This window comes from Crocodylus siamensis, chromosome 1, assembly GCF_052110815.1.
Source record: "Crocodylus siamensis isolate JL-2025a chromosome 1, ASM5211081v1, whole genome shotgun sequence".
Taxonomy (NCBI): Eukaryota; Metazoa; Chordata; order Crocodylia; family Crocodylidae; genus Crocodylus; species Crocodylus siamensis.
The window spans coordinates 68,849,242-68,872,316 of record NC_143395.1 but is presented as its reverse complement, the minus strand read 5'-3'; the positions used below and the strand labels follow the sequence as shown (position 1 = coordinate 68,872,316).

The 23,075-nt window shown below is 43.2% G+C and overlaps 1 protein-coding gene across 7 annotated transcripts in view; it reads left to right on the top strand.

Annotated features, from left to right (window-relative positions):
• The window catches only part of SYNCRIP (synaptotagmin binding cytoplasmic RNA interacting protein), a 31,890-nt gene that overhangs the window by 2,959 nt on the left and 5,856 nt on the right, over positions 1–23,075 (top strand). For all 7 annotated transcript variants that reach the window (XM_090036055.1, XM_090036046.1, XM_090036036.1 and 4 more), the window contains 6 exons: positions 1,204–1,317; positions 1,403–1,579; positions 7,983–8,118; positions 9,184–9,389; positions 18,537–18,686; positions 19,990–20,111. In XM_090036055.1, coding sequence (XP_089892181.1) covers positions 1,204–1,317; positions 1,403–1,579; positions 7,983–8,118; positions 9,184–9,389; positions 18,537–18,686; positions 19,990–20,111 — 905 coding nt within the window. The remainder of the gene's footprint in view (positions 1–1,203; positions 1,318–1,402; positions 1,580–7,982; positions 8,119–9,183; positions 9,390–18,536; positions 18,687–19,989; positions 20,112–23,075) is intronic.

Here is a 23,075-nt window from a genome sequence, read left to right as displayed (position 1 = left end):
AGTATCCAATTATGTGTTCCTTTAATTATGAATAATAGCGGCTTTGTTGGGGGTTTTTTAGACGCGCCCATTGGATTTGGGATTTTGGTCCTTTTTAGGTCAGTCTATTCTCTTTTTATAAGCAGTATACAAAGATTAGTTTAAACTTATCGCAGAGTACAGTAAATATCCAAGAAATAATTGCCTAAGGAGTATAGACCATACCAGGAAAATAACTGATTTTAAAAGATTCTGGAAACTAAATGGACGCAGCTAAATAAGTTCTTTTTTGGGAAGGATATACATCAAATGAGTAAAGATGTTTTGACTAGATCATTTGGAAGAGGAAGATGATTTTTGCTGCTTGTGTCTTGCTTAATTATAAAATGTAACTGTTTATGTTTAATGAGTACATCTCAAGTTCTCCCTTAATTTGCTTTTTTCTCTTTCCCAGTTTTGACTTGCAATTACAGTAAGCCTTTATGGTTGTAATTAATTTTTTCTGTTGCTCTTTCTTAAAATTGATCTGAACACAACATTTCAGGTAGCCTGAAAAACTGTATATAATGTAGTAAATATTTGGAGCTAGTGGGTGATTGATATAATAGGTCAGTCATGTTGTATTGAAGTGACGTTCCCTGCCTGGGGAACTTTTGACCCTGAAGGGAGTGTGGAAGACAGGAAAGGGTTATTATCTCTGCTTTATACTAGAGCAACTGAGACACTGAATGTCACTGTCCTATGGTATCTAAGTGCATCTGTGCTTCAACTCCATGCTTATAGGCAGTCCCGCTAATTCAGTAGGACTAATGTACCGAAGTGTTTGCAGGACTGTGCATGTCAAAACAGTGACTTCAGGTATTGAGATGTCTCAATAGACACTTGTTATTCTGTCACTTGGTTTAATTTTTATATTTAAAAATGTTCAGCATATCTTCACATGAAGAAATGTGAACCTTTTGTTTTGTCGGGCTGCTGCATAGCACACCATTCAATCTCTCAACTAAAGTAGTGTTTTAATAATATGAAAATATTGTGCATTACACTTTAAGCATACTCTTGTTTCTGTATATGCAGTGGGTTTGTATGCCTGTGGAAGTTCTAGAACACTAATATTAGTGTACAGATAAAACATACCTTAACTTAAATGGTCAAATTTGTCTTAAGTTAAATTGTCTAAGGCATAAGATTTTTACACTTCTTTTTCTTTTTCTTTTTCCTAAGGCACTCTTGGAAAGAACAGGTTACACTCTTGATGTGACTACTGGACAGCGGAAGTATGGTGGCCCTCCTCCAGATTCTGTGTATTCAGGGCAACAGCCTTCTGTTGGTACAGAGGTAAGCAGAGAAATAGTTTTATGTAAATAAAAGTGGCTTGTTTCTTGCATGCGTCTTTAAATGATATTATATGTGGTATTTGTAGATATTTGTGGGCAAGATTCCAAGAGACTTATTTGAGGATGAACTTGTTCCATTATTTGAGAAAGCTGGGCCTATCTGGGATCTGCGCTTAATGATGGATCCACTGACTGGTCTAAATAGAGGATATGCTTTTGTCACTTTCTGTACTAAAGAGGCAGCTCAAGAGGCTGTTAAACTGGTAAGTGGTTTTGTGTGTGTTTGTTTGTTTTGTTTAACATCTTGTGATGCTTCTCTGCCTATTAGGGAGCTGCTCTATTTTTTGTCAATTATTTTAAGAAGATAGTACGTTACAAATGAGTTACTCCATAAGTGTTCATTGTGATTATTTTAAATATTCTTGTGCCTTTCTTTGGATCTTTTGTACTGACTGCTGTCAAAGACGGGGTACAGAATCAGGTGGATTTACGGCCTGACCTAATTGGGTAACTTCTACATTCAAATCAGAAGTTCATGCTAACAGTATGGTCTTTAGGTTTTCCTTTCTTAATTCACTGTTTGTATTGGGGTGGGTTATTTTGAAATTAATCTCTGAAAAGAGTGTTTTTTCTGCATGGTTATAACTGCTGGTGCATGTATGCAGCAGTGCATTCCATGTAGACAAAGCACTGAGGACGCACATTTTATTTAAGGTAAGTAACTTAATCATGAAGTACCTTCAAGTGTTTTTACTAGCAAACTTGTCTGTCTGTGTCTCTCTCTCTCTTTCATTGTGCTATAAAAATAGAGCATAATTTATCTTTCAGGGGTCAGGCATAAACTCTGAACTGTGTCTTTCTGTCAGTCTCCCTCTTTCTTCCTTTATTTTTTTAACTCCAAGCCTCACCCAGCATTTTGGCAGTGCATTCTCCCCCTCCCCTGCTTCATTTGGGGCTGAGTATCAATTCCCCTTTTAGTTAGAGTACATCTAGGTCATTATTTATATGTTACCTTCGCTTAAAAATATGGAGTAGTGAAGTAATGTGTTTAATCTAGTCATACCTGGATCTGAGTTCTGTATAACTTGCTGCTAATAAACCATTGGCCTGCCCTGTTGATATAGTCTTTAAGGGGCATTGATTAAGGAATATTTAAGTTTCAGGACCTACTGTTTAGAAGGATGGTCTGTCAATTTTCTTTAAGGAAGTTTAATGTCAAGCTAGTTTTTGAGATGTGGCTGTTGGCCCTGTGAAATGATGGGGTATTTTGGGGTTATATTAACTTTTGTGTGTATACTTCTGCTTGTTGCTTTTTTCAGCTTCAGCTTTGCTGTTGTTATTTTAAATGTCCTCTTGTATCTCTAGTTGGAATCAACAGAACAGTGCAGCTGACTCCTCCCTGCTTCTCCCCCCCCCCGAACTGGCTAGAGAAACTGGCTAAACTTTTTTTTTAAATCATTGTTAGATGCACCAAGTAAGCTGATTAACTTTTGTTTCTGGTTTTCTCTTAAAGTGTGGGTAATACTTCTTCAAGTTGATAAGTATATTGTGATAGGGGGGAAAAAGGTTGGGGACTGAGCTTAGATCTGGACTGTCTTCTGCTTTATGTATTTGAGGTGGCGTTAGTACTATAAAAGTATGCAACTGTGCATTTACTCACTTTTATATCCAATTTCTCTTTGTCATTTAAATTGAAGCAAAGGAGAGGAGTTTGGGGAAGTACAGGGAGAGATTCCAATTGGGATGGAAAGCCATCTTTTCTAGCTTTAGCATGTAGCAGGATGCTGTTCTGGCTGTGAGTTAACTTTGTTAAGGTTGTTTTAAAACATTCAGGTAAGGGCAAGGGGACATCAAAACCAATTTCACACGGGTACCTTGGCAAGAGTTGACTTTGTGTATCCTAACCTGAAATTGGCTGATTAAATTGAGATCTGAAGAACTTTCCTAGTAGTTCAAAATCAGTGAAGTAGGAGAATGGGGATATAAGTAAGGCATAGGCATAGTGCCTTTGTGATTCTCTTTATGATTCTTGTTATCTGTGAATGGGGAGACTCCTAAGATGACTGCTAATGCAGTTTTTTTTTGGGTAGTGCTGCCAAAGGATCATTTTTCATCAACCAGTGGCTTGTAGGCACTTAAAACTTACTACCTTTTCCCCATAGTTGTAAGCTGTTTTATTACCTTTGAGCTTATTGGCCTGCGGAGGTGCCTGTGTTCCTATGTGGCTTTTTTTCCTTCTTTTTGTAAAGCCTCATAAGTTTGACTGTTGCCTGTAGACTTGACTGTTAGTCAGGAAACTGGCCAGAGCTTTGTCAATATTCTGTATTGCTGCTTGGGTAAACGGAACAGAGTTTTTCAGATCTTGGAAAATGGCATTGTATCGGTTCATGCTTGGATTGTTACTTAGGTGTTCATAAAACTAAAAAAATCCTAAAAAATCAGTAGGAGCTAAAAACTCAGGCTTTATCCTATCCAGTGATCGATCCAGGCTTCCTGTTTGAATTCGGGGTTTGGAAAGACTGAAGTGCCAGTGTATTTTAAAAAAGCTGCTAAAGTTGAGTGGATAAGTGGAATCTAAGTATAGTCCCCAAACCTGATCTGAAGCATGGAGGTGATTATTATAGAGCTTTTTTTCTGCACCACTCAATGTGGACTGTTAGCACTGCAAAGCTTTCTATACTGTTATACTTATCCTTATACATTAGCTTATCTTTTTGATATATACAGTGTTTAACTTAAACTTAGAGGTCTCAGTAACAAACTTTGTAAAATTGGTGGAAACTTATGGTTAAACACCCATGTTCATATTTTTCTGTAAGGCTAGTGAAATTAGCAATAGTATCTGGCTCTCAAAAGCTTTTACTTTAGCAAAGAAGTTAAAATTTATTAAAAGAAACAACACAGATTTTTTTTTTTGATTTAGCTATATTTGTACACCTTGCAACAAAACAACCTGAAGCCTTCTCACACTGCCGTTCTTCAGCATGTTAAAAGATTTAAAAAACGTATTTTGTTTTCTCCTTACCCAGTCTTTAACTTCAGATCTGTGCTATAGCAACAGTGGCACAGGTCTTGCAACATATTTCCCTCTTAGCATGCTTGTATTTGTCTGTAAACTGGCTCAACACTTGCATATGAATTCTAGTTGAAAGTAATTTTGGGGTCATCCTGCTCTCTAGTGGACATTTGTATATTCCACATGTGCTACTGGATGTAGAACAGCTAATGGATTTAATTTGAGACATTCATAACTAGAGTAATCAGAATTGTTATAAATAGGGGAAAGTGATAAAGCTGGATAAAGAGGAAAGAGTGTGGGGAAAATACAGCATATGTGACTGTAATGTGTTACCTTTCTATTCTGGAAGATGGTGTGTATTTATTTTTGGGGGCGTTTTTGGGTAGGTTTACCCTATTGCTTCCTAGAGTTAATGTATGATTCCATGGAAGTGTCTCTAGTGTAATAAAATTCCAGTGTAAAGTAGGTAGGATGACTATATTGTTTTTAAGGAAATCTAGGATGAAATCAGGACGTGGTCACATAATTTTTTTTTTTTTTTTTATGTGAGTACAGTTCCGGGCGCCGCACTTCAGGAGGGATGTGGACAGCATTGAGAGGGTCCAGAGGAGGGCCACTCACATGATCAGGGGGCAGCAAGGCAGGCCCTACAGGCAGAGGCTACGGGACCTGAACTTGTTCAGCCTCCACAGAAGGCTGAGGGGGGGGGTCTGGTTGCTGTCTACAAACTGGCCAGGGGGGACCAGCAGACTATGGGAGAGTCTCTGTTCCCTCGAGCACTACCAGGAGTAACGAGGAATAACGGCCATAAGTTGACCAAGAGTAGATTCGGGCTAGATATCAGGAGGCACTACTTCACAGTCAGGGCAGCTAGAATCTGGAACCAACTTCCAAGGGAAATGGTGCTTACTCCTACCCTGGGGGTCTTCAAAAGGAGACTAGATAGACACCTTGCTGGGGTCGTTTTGACCCCAGCACTCTTTCCTGCCCATGGCAGGGGGTTGGACTTGATCTGCTCAGGTCCCTTCCGATCCTACCAACTAGGAAAATTAGGGGACCAGCGCGTAAAGTTAATCAGAAGCACAGATACAAGTGAAATTAACCAAGGATGTCTTTCTAAGCCAGAGGTAAGCAATGTAGGGTACATGAGGCATGTGCCAGGTCAGGGAAGGGATAGGCAGCACAGCAGCAGATAAGGTAGAGTAGGGGTTCCCAAAATTTGTGTCATGGCCCGGCTGACTGCAGCTGGAATTTCTGGCCGGAAGGCAGGTGGACCAAACCATGCACTGCTGCGGGCCCTGCAGAAGAAGCTTCGCAGCCTCTCTGCTCGGCTCTGGGGGGCTGCAGTTTGGCAGTCAGTGGCCACTTCCGATCTGGCAGCTGACCTGCCTAGGGATTGAGAACTCCTGAGGTAGACTAAAGGAATTGGGGTGGCACTCTGGAAGGGCATGGGGCTAATTTGTCTTTGGCACACTGAAAAGTTTGACCCCCATTGTTATAAGCATTTTGAGTACCAGTTCCCCAGAAATTCATAGTTGCTGTTCAGTACAGGAAGTAAGTAAGCTAAATATTAAAATACAGGTGAAATTTGGGTTAGGTAAAGTGAGGTAAATAGTTCTATTGGGAGTGCCTAACATGACTAACTTTAGGAGGTTAATTCATCCACAAGTAGTAAAGACATGTGTGTTGCGTTTGTCCAAAAGGCACTTTAGCAGTAGTGTCTTCAGCACAGAGTAGGAGGGAATTAAATATGCTGAACTGGCAGTTTTACTTCTAGTATGTTTTCCTGGCATTCTTCCATGCAGATATAGTGACTGGACCTGACCCCACCTAATATGAGATTAAGATTATGGGTGGGATGTTTAAAGAGACATTGGTAGCTTGCAAATCATGTCTTTTAAAAAAAATAATAATGTATTCACAATTGTAACGTAACTTTTACTGTTATTAATGTTTTCTGCCTTCTTCAGCTTGGACAATGAAAATTGGTTAGTCAGGGTTTTTGTTCTTCCAAGTGTTCTTCAAACTTACACTACTACAGTAGTTCATGAAATGTGCTTGGAGTATAATAAACGTGTTAGGGTAACAATAAGTTTTAACTTAAACACCCTCTGACAAAATTTGAGGCAAGTGTTAAAATGTTTCTTGCTTGTCTTAAAGAAAGCTGCATTTGGAACCAAACTTGATCTGACTCCTTTAAATTTGATGAAAAAGCATTAAAAGAGATGCAATATGTTGATCCAACAGGCTGTCTGGTATCTGATCTAAAAGATGTTTTTTCATCTTTTTGAGGAAAATTGGTTTCTTACCTCAACTTTGAGGGGTAGCACACTTTAACTGGGGAAGAGCATACCCTAATGCAGAAGAGTGTTCACCAATAGTAGACACTAATATAGAATGAATATGGGATATTCCTGTGTATTTTCATTGCTTTGTTTTGAAGACTGTTTTTTCTCTGCACTTTTGAAAAGTAGAGCAGCGGATATTTTAAATAAAGTTTTATATCTTTTTCTGGGCTACCCAGGAATGCTTCTACAGCCAACAGGGAGAGGAGAACCCTTTGACGTGGCAGGTTTTTTTTTTTGGTTTTTTTTTCTTTTTTCTTTTAACTCACTATTGGCATATAGTTGTCAAGCATTTGTTAAAATCTTCAGCGGGACACCATTGGTATTATAGTGGTACAAAACAACAGAACTGTATTATCAAAACATGACACATTCTCAATAGCATTCACTACAGAGGGAAAGAAGAGGTGTGGAAACCTGAAAACACAAAACTAAAATCGCTACTAGAACAAATGTGAGGTTGACAAGGTCTTGAGAAAAGAAATACACACTTCCCTACATGAAGAGCTGGCTCTTGAAAAGGGAAAACGGAGACCTGCTGTTGAAGGAGTAGAGAAGTTGATTAACACGTGTCTTTTGCCTGTGAGATGACTATTTCTACAAATAAAGGAAATACAGGGTGTTAACCCCCACCCCGTGCACTTTTTTTAGACTCAGCCTGTTCAGGGTGCTATGCCTAAACTGCCCACTTTGGGAGTGGTATTTGAGTAGCAAGTCTTAAAGGGGTTTTTTTAGGATTCATTCAGTTGAATTCTTTTTTTTTTCTCCTGCACAGTTAAGGTACCCTTGAAGTATTTTGGCAGTTGCTCTTGCATATCCTCATAGCTTTGGATTTGATTCTGTGATTATTTCTTGAGAAGAAATGCTTACTGTCTGAAGGCTGTTTTTATTTTTTTGTTACATAATGGGAGTTGTACAGGGAATTGTTGAAGTGAACTTTAATTTGCTTTTTATTATGCTTGATTCAGTTTAAGGAGAGGGGCTCACTAAAACAAGCTGCATTGACTATGGTTCTTCCTCTTGTGAAGTCTTGAGTCTAGTTTCCTTCAGGAAGGAAAGATGAAGCTTAGAGACCTGGGAGAGGGGAAGGCAGTGCTAGCTGAAATTGAGGACCTGTGGTGGGGGGGAAAAATACCACAAAAATGCAATCATGTACATGCCACAACGGATGTTTTAATTAAATTGCAAAGAATTTTATACCTTGATAATCATGACTCTAGAGAAGAAAAAGTATTTGGTCTGGATATCTTTGAATTGGGAGACAGAAAGCTTATTTATAATTTCTTACTGTTTTTATTTCAGTACAATAATCATGAAATTCGTTCCGGGAAACACATTGGTGTATGCATCTCTGTTGCGAATAACAGGCTTTTTGTTGGCTCTATTCCCAAGAGTAAAACCAAGGAACAGATTGTTGAAGAATTTAGCAAAGTTACAGGTAAGTCAGTATGTATGTTTTGGGAGCTGGACAGAAATAAATGGGTAAAATGTATGATCAGTGACTAACTCTTCACCGTCTTTCAGGTTACGTTGTATCAGGTTTGACTTCCTTACTTCCTTCAGTTTTGTCCTAGCCTTTTGGATGTCTTACTTTTAGTCAGCTGGTAATCTGTCATTCTTGCCTAGGCAATGCTGTGTTTTAGAGCAGCGTTTCTCAACCTGTGATTCACGACCCAAAACTGGGTCATAAGATTATATGAAAGGATTCTGAACAAACTTTAAAAATGGATTTTTCTTTAAAGGAGAAAAATGTGGGAAACCATGGTTTTTCCCTTGCAGGCTTTGGGCCTGTCCTGCCCCGTACACTGAGGGGCAGGGGGCAGCAGGGCAAGAGTGAGGGGCACTCGGTTGGGACTGCCCATTTGATGTTTACAAATGCGTCCTGGTACAAAAAAGGTTGAGAACCGCTGTTTTAGAGTAATACAGTCTGCTATCCATAACTAAACCTTAGCTTGTATACATACAACAACCTAGCAAATGAAAGTAGTCTTGTTGTGGGGAGGAAAAGTGTTCTACAACTCAAAGGGAGATGCTGTGCTTTGTGGCTAAAAGAGACCAATTAATAGGGAGGTGGTTCTCTTCTTTTTGTCTTACTAGACTTAAAGGATTCTCCTCCCCTCATGTAACTAAGGCAAATGAATTGAGGAGCTATAACTTTTATTACATACTTCCTTTTAACATGGAAATGTGTGTTGGGTATCCTTATGCACTTTCTGGTTGAGCTGTGTTAAGACTCTTCTGAAGTCTTAACACTGTCTTTGTCTCTTATTTATGTCCTGGAAAGTGTTCTCATGCATGCCAAGATACTACAGTGACAAGTAAGTTACAATTCTGAAGGTATAGAAAGGTAACCTGGCCTCTTTACAGTAGTCCTTGAAAATGGTCCATGCTGTTTTCACATCTTCTAGATCACATGTTTTTTTTAAGTTAGATCATCCTTTTGTTTTATATCATAAACATTTCAGTTGAAGTTGCATTTAAAAAATATTTTGTTTAATTTCAGAGGGTCTGACAGATGTCATATTGTACCATCAACCTGATGACAAGAAAAAAAACAGGGGTTTCTGTTTCCTTGAATATGAAGATCATAAAACTGCTGCTCAAGCCAGGCGCAGGTTGATGAGTGGCAAAGTAAAAGTCTGGGGAAATGTTGTTACAGTTGAGTGGGCTGATCCTATAGAAGATCCAGATCCTGAAGTCATGGCAAAGGTAATCAAGGAATGAAGAAATACAAATATGGATGTATCACTTAAGTTGTTGTAAAGTCAGTGTTTTTTGATATTGTAGCCTAAATAATGTTTTCCGTGTTCTCGACAGAGAAGTTGAAGGCAGTTTTGTGCGGTTGTTTAGTATTGTTTTGTTTAAAGGTATTTGTTTCATAGGTAGTAGGGTTGGAAGGGACCTGAGCAGATCATTTAGTCCCACCCCCTGCCATGGCAGGAAAGAGTTCTGGGGTCAAACAGCCCCAGCAAGGTGATTGTCAAGCCTTGTCTTAAAACCCCCCCAGGGCAGGAGCCAGCACCACTTCTCTTGGAAGTTGGTTCGAGATCCTAGCCGCCCTGCCAGTGAAGTAGCACCTCCTGATGTCTAAATTGAATTTACCCTCTGCCAGTTTGTGACCTGTTATTTCTAGTCACTCCCGGTAGTGCTTGGGGAAACGTGGACTCCCCCTGTGCCTGCTGGTCACCTCTGATTAGTTTGTAACAGGCCACTCAATACCCCCCTCAGCCTTCTCTTGTGAAGGCTGAGCAGGTTCAGGTCCCATAGCCTCTCCTCATAGGGCCTGCCCTGCTGCCCCCTGATCATGTGAGTGGCCCTCCTCTGGACCCTCTCCACATTGTTCACATCACTCTTGAAGTGCGGTGCCCAGAACTGGACGCAGTACTCCAGCTGCGGCCTTACCAGTGCCACATATAGGGGGAGGATCACCTCCCTGGACCTGCTTGAGATGCATCTGTGGATGCATGACAAGGTGTAGTTGGCCTTCCTGACTGCATCCCCACACTGCCGGCCCATGTTCATCTTGGCATCAATGATGACTCCAAGATCCTTTTCTGCCTCTGCACTGACAAGAAGGTAGTCCCCCAGCCTGTAGGTGTGCTGCTGGTTCTTCCTCCCCAGGTGTATAACCTTGCACTTGTCAGTGTTGAGAATCGCATCTTATTCTCATGTGCCCACCCCATAACCTGTCTAGGTCCGATTGTAGCCTATTCCTTCCTTCTAACGTGCCCACATCCCCCCCCCAGAATCTTAGTGTCATCAGCAAATTTGAACAGGGTGCTTTTTACCCCCTCGTCCAAGTCGCTGATGAAGATGTTGAACAGTGTGGGCCCGAGGACCGAGCCCTGCAGAACCCCACTGCCCACATCCCTCCAGGTCGAAAATGACCCATCCACCACCACACTCTGGGTGCGGCCCTCCAGCCAGTTGGCAAACCATTTGACTGTATAGGTGTCGACACCACAGTCCCCCAGTTTCTTAATGAGAACAGGATGAGAGACGGTGTCGAAGGCCTTCCGAAAGTCCAGGAAGACTATGTCCACCGCTACTCCTGCATCTCAGGATTTGGTGACCTGGTCATAGAAGGCCACCAGGTTGGTCTGACAGGACCTGCCTCTAATGAACCCGTGTTGATTTTGCCTCTAAGCATAATCTCCCCTGCCGGCCCCTTGTGAACATGTGCCAGAATAATTCTCAAAAAGCTTGCCCAGGATCGAGGTAAGACTAACTGGCCTATAGTTTCCCAGGTCTTCCTTCCTCCCTTTTTTTTGAAAATGGAAGCCACATTGGCCCTCTTCCAGTCCTCTGGCACCACACCAGAGCACCATGAGTGCTCGTAAAGCCATGCCAGGGGTCCCGCAATGATGTCAGCTAATTCCCTCAGCACTTTGGGGTGGAGATTGTCTGGACCAGCTGATTTAAAAATGTCCAGTCCCTCCAGAAGTTCCTTGACTAAATCCTCCCTGACCCTTGACCTAGGTGCGCCTTCCCTAGGGCCTGAAGGGGGTCCGGTGTGGGGACTGATCTGGTCCCTGCTCAGGAAAATGGAGGCAAAGAAGTCATTAAATAGGTTAGCTTTGTCGTCTGGTGTGACGACCAAATTTCCTAGCGTGTCTTGCAGTGGCGCCATGTTACCCGGAACCTTTTTTTTTTTTTTGTCCCCCGTGTATTTAAAAAAGGACTTCTTGTTGTCCTTGATCTGGGAAGCTAGTCCCAGTTCCACCTCCGTCCTGGTGTTCCTGACTGCCCCCTGCATCGTCGAGCAACTGCAGTATAATCTTCCCTGGTGAAGGCCCCTCCCTTCCATTGGGTGTGTGCCTCCCTTCTAGCTAGAAGACGTTCCTGGGTGCTTTTGGTGAGCCATGGGGGCTTTTGTGTCCTCCTGTTCCCTTTGATCCTTGTTGAGATTACCTCCTTTTATGCTTGGAGGATCGTCTCCTTAAGGAACAACCACTCTTCTTGGACCCCCAACTCCCCTCCCCTCTGGGACCTCAGTGCTTCCCCGACTTCTCCTTGGCTCATTGAAGTCCGCCCTCCTGAAATCTAGGGCTGCTGCCTTGCTGCAGGCCTTTGCTACCTTCTGCTGGATGGTAAATTCCAGCAGGCGTTGTTCACTGTCGCCCAGGTGGTCGAGCACCCGCAACCCCCTCACCAGGTCATCACTCGTGGCCAGCACAAGGCATCTCCCCTGGTGGGGCTGTGCACCTCCTGGGTTAAATGGAGGTCCTGCATTTGGGCTAGGAACCTACATGAGCAGTCAGACCTGGCTGACTGCTCTTCCCAGCAGATGTCTGGAAGGTTCAGGTCACCCATGATGACCATGTCCTTTGACCTAACTACCTCTGTGAGCTGAAGTGAGAATTCCCGGTCTAGCTATTCCCCTTGGTTGGGAGGTCTGTAGTAGACCCCACCGTTAAGTCTCTTTCCCCTCGACTGCCTTGTATTCTAACCCAGAGCACTTCAGTGTGCCCGTCCTCTAACTCTGTGCTACCTGGTGAGGATGTGTATTGCTCCTTAATGTGGAGTGCCACACCCCCGCCTTTCCTCCCTGTCCTGTCCCTCCTGTGCAGCTTAGCCCTTGATATTTACTGCCCAGTCATATGTTGGGTCCCACCATGTTTCAGTGAGCCCCGCTATGTCTGGGTTAGTGTCAGCTAGCAGGAGGGTGAGTTCCTCCTGCTTGTTTCCCATACTACGAACATTTGTGTAGAGGCGTTTGAGGCCGCCTGTGGATGTGCGCACTGGCCCCCTAATCACAGCATTGCCCTGGCCCCTGTTGCTTACCTATGTATGTGTTCCTCTCATCGGTCTAGGCTGGGCTGTACTTGCGAGTGCTGCTTGGTTTAGTGGTCCAAGGCTTCCTCCTCCCTCGTCTTCCCCTTCCCCTGACGAGCCTAGTTTAAAGCCCGCCAGAGGAGATCCGCCAACCTAGAAGAGAACACATGCTTACCTTTAGGGGAAAGGTGGAGCCCATCCCACCTGAGCATGTCTCTTTGTTGTGATGTGCAGGTCGTTGTCAGGGAAGCCAAAGCCTGCCTCAAGACACCATTCCTGAAGCTGTCAGTTAGTCTCTGCGGTGCACGTCTCGTGCCATCTTTCACGTCCGCTCACTGGTAGAACAGAAGAGAATACCACCTGTGCACCTATCTCCTTCGGTATGCCCCGCAGAGCGTGGTAGTCCGCCATCAGGTGATCAGGGCTTCTCCTGGCTGCGTCTTTAGTACCCACATGGATTAGGACCATGGGGTAGTAATTGGTGGGCTGGATCACGGCCTGGATCATCCCCGTCACATCATGAATCTTTGCTCTGGGCAGGCAGTAGACCTCGCATGTCTTGTAGACCTTGTTGTCTGTGGGTTTTTTTTTTTTAACAATTGGAAAATTTAAAGGGAACTCAAAAGTTGAGTGGTATTGACAAGTAACGTCCATTACAGATCGGAACTAGGGATGTGAACAATTATAACCGGTTATAGTTTAGTTTGGGGCAGAGAAGGGAAATGATGCATAGCCCCTCAATGTGATAGGGCGGGCAGGAGGGGAGGGAGGGTGGAGTGAGGGTAGAAGTCACTAGTACGTGGTATGGTGGGGGAGCCACAAGGGGCCCAATCCTCCTTATGGCAGCACAGCCCCTTCCCCACCATCTGTCCTGAGGCACATGTGTCCCCACCATTGGCAACAAGCTTCACCAGGCTCTGTGGAGCCCCGCCCAGCTCATTGCTGGCAGCAGGTGGTGGGGAAGGGTCTGGGGCTACCTTGCCTGCACAAGGACTAGGCCCCTTGTGGCTTCCCCAACATCCACCTCAAGGTGCGAGTGCATCTGCTAATGGCAATGGGCTGGAGCTCTGTAGACCCGGGCGCAGCTGCTTGCAGCATCATGCCAGTGGCTACAGGGAGCAAGGGGCTTTTTCAGCCTACAGCTGCTGTCAGCAACTTAATGGGGACTGTGGTGGCACTTGCCACTGATGCCACTTGCCACTGCAGCTGGTCCCGGCCTCTGGGCAGCTGTGCAGACAAGGCTTTTGCAGCCTGCTGTTGCCAGCATGTCACTACAAGCAGCAGCAGTGGGCAGCATAACAGAGCTACGGTGGGTCTCGCTGCTGCTGCTGCTTGGAGAATGAGTGAGTTACAGGCAGGCGGGTCCTGCATGTTATCAGCAGGGATCCAAGTTTCCTGTTTCCTATGGAAAAATGGAGAAAACCACAGATTTTTCTGCTAAAAGGAGAAAATCTGCTCTTTCTCTGATAAAAGCGGGAAAGCTGTGGCTTTCTCTCTTTTGCAAAGAGCACTGCAGGCTTAGAGTTCCAGCCTGCAAGAACTGTTCGCAAAAGTGGTGGAAAACCCCCAAACCTGCCACAAGGAGGAGGGAGAGTGAGAAGGGTGGAGCATGAGGCTTCATAGTTAGTAGGGTCAGAAGGGACCTGAGCAGATCATCAAGTCCAGCCCCCTGCCACAGGCAGGAAAGAATGCTGGGGTCGGATGACCCCGGCAAGGTGTCTGTCTAGCCTCCTTTTGAAGACCCCCAGGCTAGTAGCAAGCACCACTTCGCTTGGAAGTTGTGTCCAGATCCTAGCCGCTCTGACTGAAATAGTTCCTCTTGATATCCAGCCTGTATCTGCTCTCTGGCAGTTTATGGCCATTGTTTCTTGTTACTCCCGGTAGTGCTCGGGGGAACAGAGACTCTCCCATTGCCTACTGGTCTTTCTTGGCCAGTTTTATAGGCGGCCACCAGATCCCCTCTCAGCCTCTTCTTGTGGAGGCTGAACAGGTTCAGATCCTGTAGCCTTTCCTCATAGGACCTACCCTGCTGCCCCTGATCATACGGGTTGCCCTCCTCTGGACCCTCTCCATGTTGTCCCCATCCCTTCCTGAAGTGCGGCACCCCAGAACTGGATGCCACTTTTAGTCCCAAGGCTTACCTGTGGCTCACCTTCTTTTGTAGCCTGTAGGGTTAGGTAAGTTGGGGGGGGCGGTGTAGCAGGGCTGCGGAGGGAAGCTGGCTGAGAGAGCGGGGAGGTGTTGGTGAACCACACGGAGTGCGCAGCTGACAGCCTGTGGACCGCCAGTGGTACTATCGGTCTGACGAGGCTTGGCATCTCCGTGCGTGGCTTTCCTTAAGGGCCTATAGTCCTGCTGGTGGTCCACATGCAGCCAGCTGGGTACTCCATGTCTTCACTCTCAGGGGGTAGGGGAGGCCCACGCCCCAGATCTGTACATGGGGCCGGCTCAAGGTCCCACCCTGCTTCCCTCTCACAGGGCCTCTGCAGCCCTGCAGGCATGAACTGGTGAGGCTGGGAACAGCGGGGCCACGCTGGGATTGTGCCACCCCCTGCCACTGGCATGGTGGCACACTTCCTGCATCTGCTGCCACTTCTCAGTGCAGCGCCATATGCAGGAGGTGTGCTGCTGGGTCATCTTGGGTTGAGCAGCTGCTAAGAGAGCCTTACGTGGCCCCACTGTTCGTAGTCACGCTGGGTCACGGAGGGAAGTGGGGCACATTGGGCCCACGGCTGCTTGTCACTGTTCCCTTCTGACTAGGTAGCTTTGTGGCGTCACAAGCAAGAATTTGTCAGAAGTCTTTTGGGATCAACAGGAGTTTTTGTCAGCTTGTAAAACTAATTTGCTAAGTGTGAAACTTTGCTTGTCATTCCGAAATTGTACAGCTTCATTAAGGAGCATAAACTGAATTTGTTAAACTTAATTTCAAAAAGCTATTTCATCAGCTTAAACAAATGCTGCTTTTGGAAATGATTTTAGTTGTATGGCTGTCTTGCCTTCTATTTTTCCCAGATCTCAAAAAAAGCATTAAGAATGACAACACTCATGAGTCTAATTTCCATATGACATTATTTGTGGAAAACTTCTAACGTTTTAAAATTCGACTAGTAATTATTTGCAAGTGTTGTTGCCATGTATAGATGGATTTGCTTGTTTTTTACTTGAATATTTCCATTGTTCCCACTTTCTCTTGAGTTTCATTGCCTGGCCCAGGTGCTTGAGCAGATCCGGACCTAATGTGTCCTACAGTTTTTCCCTCTCTGCTGCCTTTCTACCTGTCATGGTTTTTTTTTTTTTGTTTTTTGTTTTTTTACTTGAGCATTCACTTGCAGGAATCCCACTGTTGATCCCTGAAAAGTGGCTTGGACAGGGTCTTTTCTCTGAGCAGGGGGAGGCTTCCTTTCCTAGCATTAGTTTAGTATGAATGTCTTGCTCTGCCTGCAAGCTTTATCCTCTTCGCTTTCCTGCCCAGTGTCCTAGAATTTCAGTAGCAGGGAATGAAGAATCTTTCAGGGAAAATATGCCTGAGGTGGCACCTCCTCCAGATGGCAAGTTCTCCATCTGGTCAGTCTTTTGGCTCTCAGAAATGGATCCTGCTCAGAGACTTTTATAATGCCTGTTGAGGGAGGACTTCTCAGCTGATGTCATAAAATGGAAAATGAAGAAGGCATAGCCAGGGATCTTGCCTCCGTCTACAGCTTTTGCTTCTGAAACAAGATCCAAGGAGCAAGGTTTTATGGTTCCCTGCCTCATTCATTCCTTACATAGGTACTTTTTATGGGTGTCATTCTGAAATGACTGACTGACTGACGGAGGGTGGGGGGACATCTGCATCTACATCATAGTTCTCTTAGCCCTTTTAGAGAATCAGGGTTCTAGTCACTTAGTGCAATGGACCAGAGAACACAAGAGATGAGTTTCATAGTTGGTAGGGTCGGAAGGGACCTGAGCAGATCATCAAGTCCGACCCCCTTCCATGGCAGGAAAGACTACTGGGGTCAAACGACCCCAACAAGGTGATTATCAAGCCAATGAAATTTCAGGGAGGAGGGCTTAGGCAACAGGCTGACTGAGAAAGGTAGGGGGACAAGTTTGGGTTTGAAGTTGGTCATCTGGATGATAGATAGGCAGATATGAAATGGGAAGAAGAATAAGGGAAGGATGCGGCGGTCATCCATGTGTTGTCTGTTTGTTACCTTTCCTTTCACCCTGGCCCCATGTATTACATTTTGAACATGGCAAATAATTACTCATTTACCTTCCTGTATCCGCAGTACTATAGTTCTCAAGTAGAGGAACTGGTGGGGTTTTAGAATGGCTACCAAATCATGGATGCTGTTACAATGAAAAATATGAACCATAGATTTCAAATATACTGACCTTCTTGTGGGCTTAATGACCCACCTCCACACGCAGCCTGTGGTGCTTGTCACAGAGGCTGCTACAGCTATGTTGTTGTGGGCCAGTATGAGTCAATACTGCTCGTGCTTGCCCTCCCCTATACCTGCCGCCAAATTTTGGGTTTTTGGTTACTGTTGCTGAATAAAATTTGGTGGCACAGCAGAGAGAAGTCTGCCATGGGTTGCCAACTTTCAGCCTGCAGCCCATGGAGCTGGGGGGCTTTGGCAGCATTTATGGGGAGATGGGGCTTTTGTAGGTAACACTGCTGGGTGGGAGGGCAGGGGTGGAAGAGGGAGTGATCGTTCCAGTGGCATGGGCTGGACTGGAAGCAGCTCAGGCTTGGAGCTAAGCTGTGTTAAAGTAGTTCTCCAAGTGCAACCATTAACCCCTGGTCTCCATTCTATTTGATATCTATTATGTGCGCAACTAAACTTACTTGGAGAAGAGAGAGGGCCAGTGATTGCAATCTTAGCCATTGATTTACAATTGTGTTAGTAGAAAACATGTGGAACATGATTAGGAAATACTTGTGGGCCAGGGCATGAGAGCTCCTGTGTTTGGCATTACAGTCATTGACATGCTTGGGGGTAAAAAGATGATTTGGCCAGCAAGTGAGAGAAGCTTTTAAACTGAGGGAATGGTCTTGATGACTACTGTCTGCTTTGGCAAGTATCAGGGATGATAACTTGTGATTAGTTACTGCAGCTATAGTATATGTACAAGGAGAAATCTAAACAAGTTGTGTGACTACCAAATCCTCAATCATGGGTGCTTCCTTGGGTTTTGAACAGCTTAGGTGACTTAGGAAATTATGGTTGGAAGGGACCTCAGGAGGTCATCTAATCCATTCCCCAAGTAGATCATCCCACCCAAGGCTTTGTCTAGCCAGGTCTTAAAAACCTCTAACGACAGAGATTCTACAACTTCTCTGGGTAGCCTGTTCCAGTGCTTTATTACCCTACTGGTGAGAGTTTTTCCTAATATCTAACCTAACTTCCCTTGCTGCCTGTTGAGACCATTGTTCGTGGTGTCATCTTGCCACCACTGAGAACAGTGTATCCATCCTCTTTGTAGTCACCATTCAGGTAGCTGAAGGCTTCTGAAATAACTTAAGATAGGAAGCTTGCAGTCTACTAAAATTGCCTTTAGTTCACTTGTTGTGGGCAGGAAATATCCTTCTCATGTTAGTTGATACAACTCAAATGTAATGCTGTTTGAAATTAGCATGCACTCTTTGCTTTGCTTTACTAAGTGCTTATGTACTTGTTGGATGAATTCTTGGGTAAAAAGCTGTCTCAGTGGTACAGGCTTTTCAAAGTTGACTATTTTGCATTTAACTGATTTCAGGAGCTATCTCTACTTTAAAACAATGCAATGAGTTGAAAATTTAAGGTTAGGAAACTTTTCAATAATAACATGGAGCTGATCATTGAAGGGTGAGGGATGGGCCATGATGCTGTTTATTGGTGGGAAACGATGCTCGGTTTTGTCAGGTGGGTCTTCTTCAGCAAATTGATTTTTTTCAGATTTGCCTTATAGAATATTGGATGCCTAAAATGGAATGCATTTACCTTGATGTTGCCTGTAGCTGCAGTGTGGTTTGGGGAAACTTTTTAAAACTTACATTTTTAAATGGGAAGGCACAACTTATAACACAAAACTGACTTGTTCATATTTTAGGTGAAAGTACTTTTTGTACGTAACCTTGCCAATACTGTAACGGAGGAGATTCTAGAAAAGGCCTTCAGTCAATTCGGAAAATTAGAGCGAGTGAAGAAATTAAAAGACTATGCTTTCATTCATTTTGATGAACGGGATGGTGCTGTAAAGGTAAGTTGAAGACTCTAAATTAACTGTGATACGTACAGGGAAGTGGTGACTAAACTGAATTGTAAGAGTTGGATATGTTTTCAACTTGAGAGTACTCTCCTATAGTGTTGTTTACCATATTGAACTAAAAATTCTGTACTACTGGATTCCCTGCAGGTAAATTCGTGTAAATTACTGGTAATGTTGGTTGTGATTTGCCTTTTAGTCTGAAACAGAATTCTAGCAGTTCATACAACTGAATTAAGCTACCATAGAAGTGCACTTGCATTTGTTGTGCCAAACTGAAATGGATGCATGTTTTCCCATTAAAATACACCAGGAGAATAAAAGGAAGCTCCTTTTGGAGGTAAAGATCCTCCAAGAATGGTTTGTAGTTTTGTATAAACTTAAAAAGAAAGAAACTAAGCACAGTGAAGTTCCTTCTTTTGTGCTTATGTAGTAGATTTCCTAGGAGCAGAGTTGATTTGTCTTTTCTGAACTGAGGTAATCTTCTGTTCCTTTCCCTTGGTGAAAGGGAAATGCTGTTTGTTTCTCTATCCTCTGGTAGAATGATAGTTGGCCCCATACCTATTTTCTACTCTGATTGAAGAGGGAAGACTGATAGGGGGTTGCATCTTTCCCTGTTTGTCTGGCTATTATGATGTAGAAGCATGGGCAGTGGAAGAGTAATCCTTTGTAAATGAGTAATTCTCTTAAGGCTAGTCTCCTGAGGAATCAAGAGGTTCCCTTCAAGTGGCAAGATCTTTCAGATTCCTTTCCTTTTAAACTTGTTTGCAAATGTTTAATGGAACCAATAAGTAATCTGCTGTTCCTTGGTCAGAATGACATTATTAGTGCCTGTTAGGGGGGCAGGGTTGTAGACTTCTTTTGTTCTTTGTAATGGAGACCTTATAAATAGCCTAAAATAGCAAAAATTGAAACAAAACTTCCAGAAGCCACTAGGATTGGTCTCTTGCTTCACTAATGCTTTCAAGTGTATGTTTGAATCAAACTCTTTACAGCTGGCCCATTTAATAAAGCTCTTGATCGCAGAACTGTATGCTGAATTAATGATATTTGCAGATGTCACAATAGTGTGTTCACAGTTGCAAGTAGAAGAAAACCATCTTAAAAAGACTATTTTAATTTTGAGAACCAAGCATGGGGAGACACTTAAGTCTCCAGGAATTCTGTAATCTGGCTTTCAGATTTTGTTTTGCTCTGAAGGATATGCTTTAAAAAATTGTGATGCATGCTCTACGGGGCAAAGTAAGTAGAGTATCTTTCTTAGAAATAATTTTTAAAATCTGATTGATTCCTTCAGGCAATGGAAGAAATGAATGGTAAAGATTTAGAGGGAGAAAATATTGAAATTGTTTTTGCTAAGCCACCAGATCAAAAAAGGAAAGAACGGAAAGCTCAGAGACAAGCAGCTAAAAATCAGATGTAAGTGTAAAAAATTGCATGCGTGTATGTTGTTATTTATCACACCAGAAATACCTTTTTTTAAAGAAGAAAGTTGCAGCTTAGGAAATATTAACCAATACAACAAAGTGTATTAGTATTTTATTTCTCTTGTAAAAAATTCAAATATGATACACCTACACAGTTACATTGATAAATAATTTTTTTCAGTGTTGCCCAAAGGTAGCTTTTCTATCAGAATTGGTGTCACATCTTGCTGAGTGTTGTACAGTGATGGATGAAAATCAAGTCCTCCTTAAGAGCTCATAGTCTGAATTCAGTAGTGAAATGCATCCAGTTATGTCCACCTACCTGGTTGCAAAAGCTTTACTTTTGAACTGGACACCACCTTCTGTTTACTCCCCCTCAGTTTCATATAGTGTCTGCCAAGTTCATCCAGGAGCTCTACAAGCATACATTTGAAGCTTTCGTATGGGCCAGGGCTGTCCAACGTCTGGATGGCTGGGGCTGCATGCTGCTGCAGCCCTTCTGCTGCGTGAGCAGATCTCCATGTCTCCTTTCACTGCTGCACCCTCTGGGGTGGGGGCAGGAAGTGGAGGGGGGAACCTGGAGGTCTTGATATCAGCAGGAAGGGTGGGACATGGGAGGAGCAGTTGCTGGCTAGGAGCCTATGGGCCACCAGTTGGACAGCCCTGATATAAACTCTAGGTACTATGTACAGTCTAGGAAAAGCCAGCCAACATTCTGCCACTTCAGTAATGTTGAATGAGCCCATTAGTCTTTTTTTTTTTTTAAACAAAACAAGAGCTTTAATTTCTTTGTGCAAAATCATATTTGTCTTACCACTGTTCTGTTCAGTACTTTACTATATTCTGCTTTGATTTACCATGGGTATCCTGTGGCTTTTCAGCTTCTATTCTGTATTTCCAAAAATGCTTGTTCTGTCAGTGCTGCTGTTTAAGCCTTCAAGAAGATTGGAAAGTTAGGTCAGCAGAATAAAAGCTAGGTTAGCTGGTGACCTTATGTACTCCATGGGACTACTTAAGATTGTCCTGTTTGCAGTTGTCATCTAGGCCACTGACAGATATGGGGAGTGGAAAAACACAGCACTTTACTGGAAGAGGAAGCTCCTCATTAGTTTGACTCTGCTCCCCAGCATCTGTGTAAATTTGGCACTTTTATCTAATAGCATATTCAATCATCTGTTAGCTAAAAGCTTTAAAAAGCCTTGCTGAAGTGTCCAGTCTATACAGACATTGGGCAGGCTAGGTCAAACTAATGCAATGCCTCTTCTGGGCATGCACTGTGCTTGGTGCAGGGGCACACCAAGCTGAAAGTAAAGTGCTATTTTGTTTTGCATTTTTCCCCACGTGTAAGCAGCCATACTTTCCGAAGGTTCTCTTTTGCCTTCTTGGTCTTTTTCAGTAGGTATTTGCTGCTGCTGTTAGCCTTTGCCTTGGCTTCAGTATTCTGGGCTCTACCCTTATGTTAGACTTGGTTTCATTTACTTTTTTCAGAAAGACATCAACTCTTGTGTATTAAGTATCTCAGAAGCAGCCACAAGAGTACTTGTTTACTGCAGTTTAAGGTGCAGACAGGAAATTATATGAACAGAATTGCAGTGCAGGTAGTTGTCTAAATGTCTTATTTTGCTATGAAGTCCTGTTTTCTTGCTTACTTGGCTTAGATGAATGCCAAAAGGAAGGAGGTTCTGATGGAGTAGTAGACCATTGATCTCTCTAGTCCTGTATCAAGATTCTGTTATTGGCCTATATTTTGTAAAGGAAAGTGAGATTTCTTTGGCACACCTGATCAGTTTAGAGTGCCTTTTTATTTTCTGTATAGGAAGGCTGTAGGAGTAGTCTTTGGTCCGACCCAATTCCAATTGTTCTCTATAACATAACTGAAATTACTCTGATTAGAGTGACTGCACTTTTTTAAATATATATATAAATACCTTAAACTTATTTGTGTCAGATTCACAGCAGTAAATTTCCCTGCTTACTTTATGTTGAATAGAATTCCCCTTTCACCTTAAACTAATGAATAAATTTTGTCTTTTCAAGTTCGCACTTGTGTTTTTATGGGCTGGTAAAGCAGCAGTTCTCTTTTGACTTTAGCAGTATTGGTTCTTTGATTTGATGTACTGTTGACTGTTACTCCAGTCAGGCTAAACTAGCACTGATTGTTTCGTCTTCTGACCTTCTATTTTGAACAAAAGCTATGGTAGATGCACTTATACAGTCTCTCTTAAAGGTCCCTTGATTATGGAATCTATCAATTTCAGAGCTGGAAAGTTACTTAAAATAGGAGGCCAGGCAGGCAGGCAGTTCTATTTTAAGAGCACTGTTTACAGGTGAATTGCAAGGGATTTTAATTTCCCTCTGGATGCCAAAAGATTGTGGGGGGAGGGTGGAAGTGTAGCAGTGTGTGTGCATGTGCCCACTTGTGGTTAATGCAGTATTTTAATTGCTCAAGAAAAGTTCTGTGACTGCTTAAGATCCTAAATGGATAGCTTATAAATGTAGTACAAAATAGAATTGCTAAATAACCACCTAATTTTCTCTTTTTGAGGAATCATATTTATTTTTAGTTGGTCAAAATGTAACTGATCAGTTGAGTATCCTGGCTCTTGTAGTTACAAACTGCTATTTAATGATTAGGGTAGTATCTGTTGGATTTTGGCTCTTGGCTGTTTTGAACCTCTCAAGGCCTGTAGGCACAGGAGCCCTTTAGCTACACATGTATTTATTGGGGGTGTGCAAAATGGACAGTACTCTATTCGGATTTGTCCCGAATCAGGGACAGTGACTCAATTTGTTGATTTGGATCACTGTCCTGATTTTTGATTCAGCCAGATTTGAAGATTTGATGCTGATTCAGAGAATCGGTGGTTCTGCCATAGACACAGCTTTAAATGTTTTTTCTACATACCTCAAGGTACCAGGTGTGGCTCATGAACACTGATGGTGGGGCAGGTGGAAT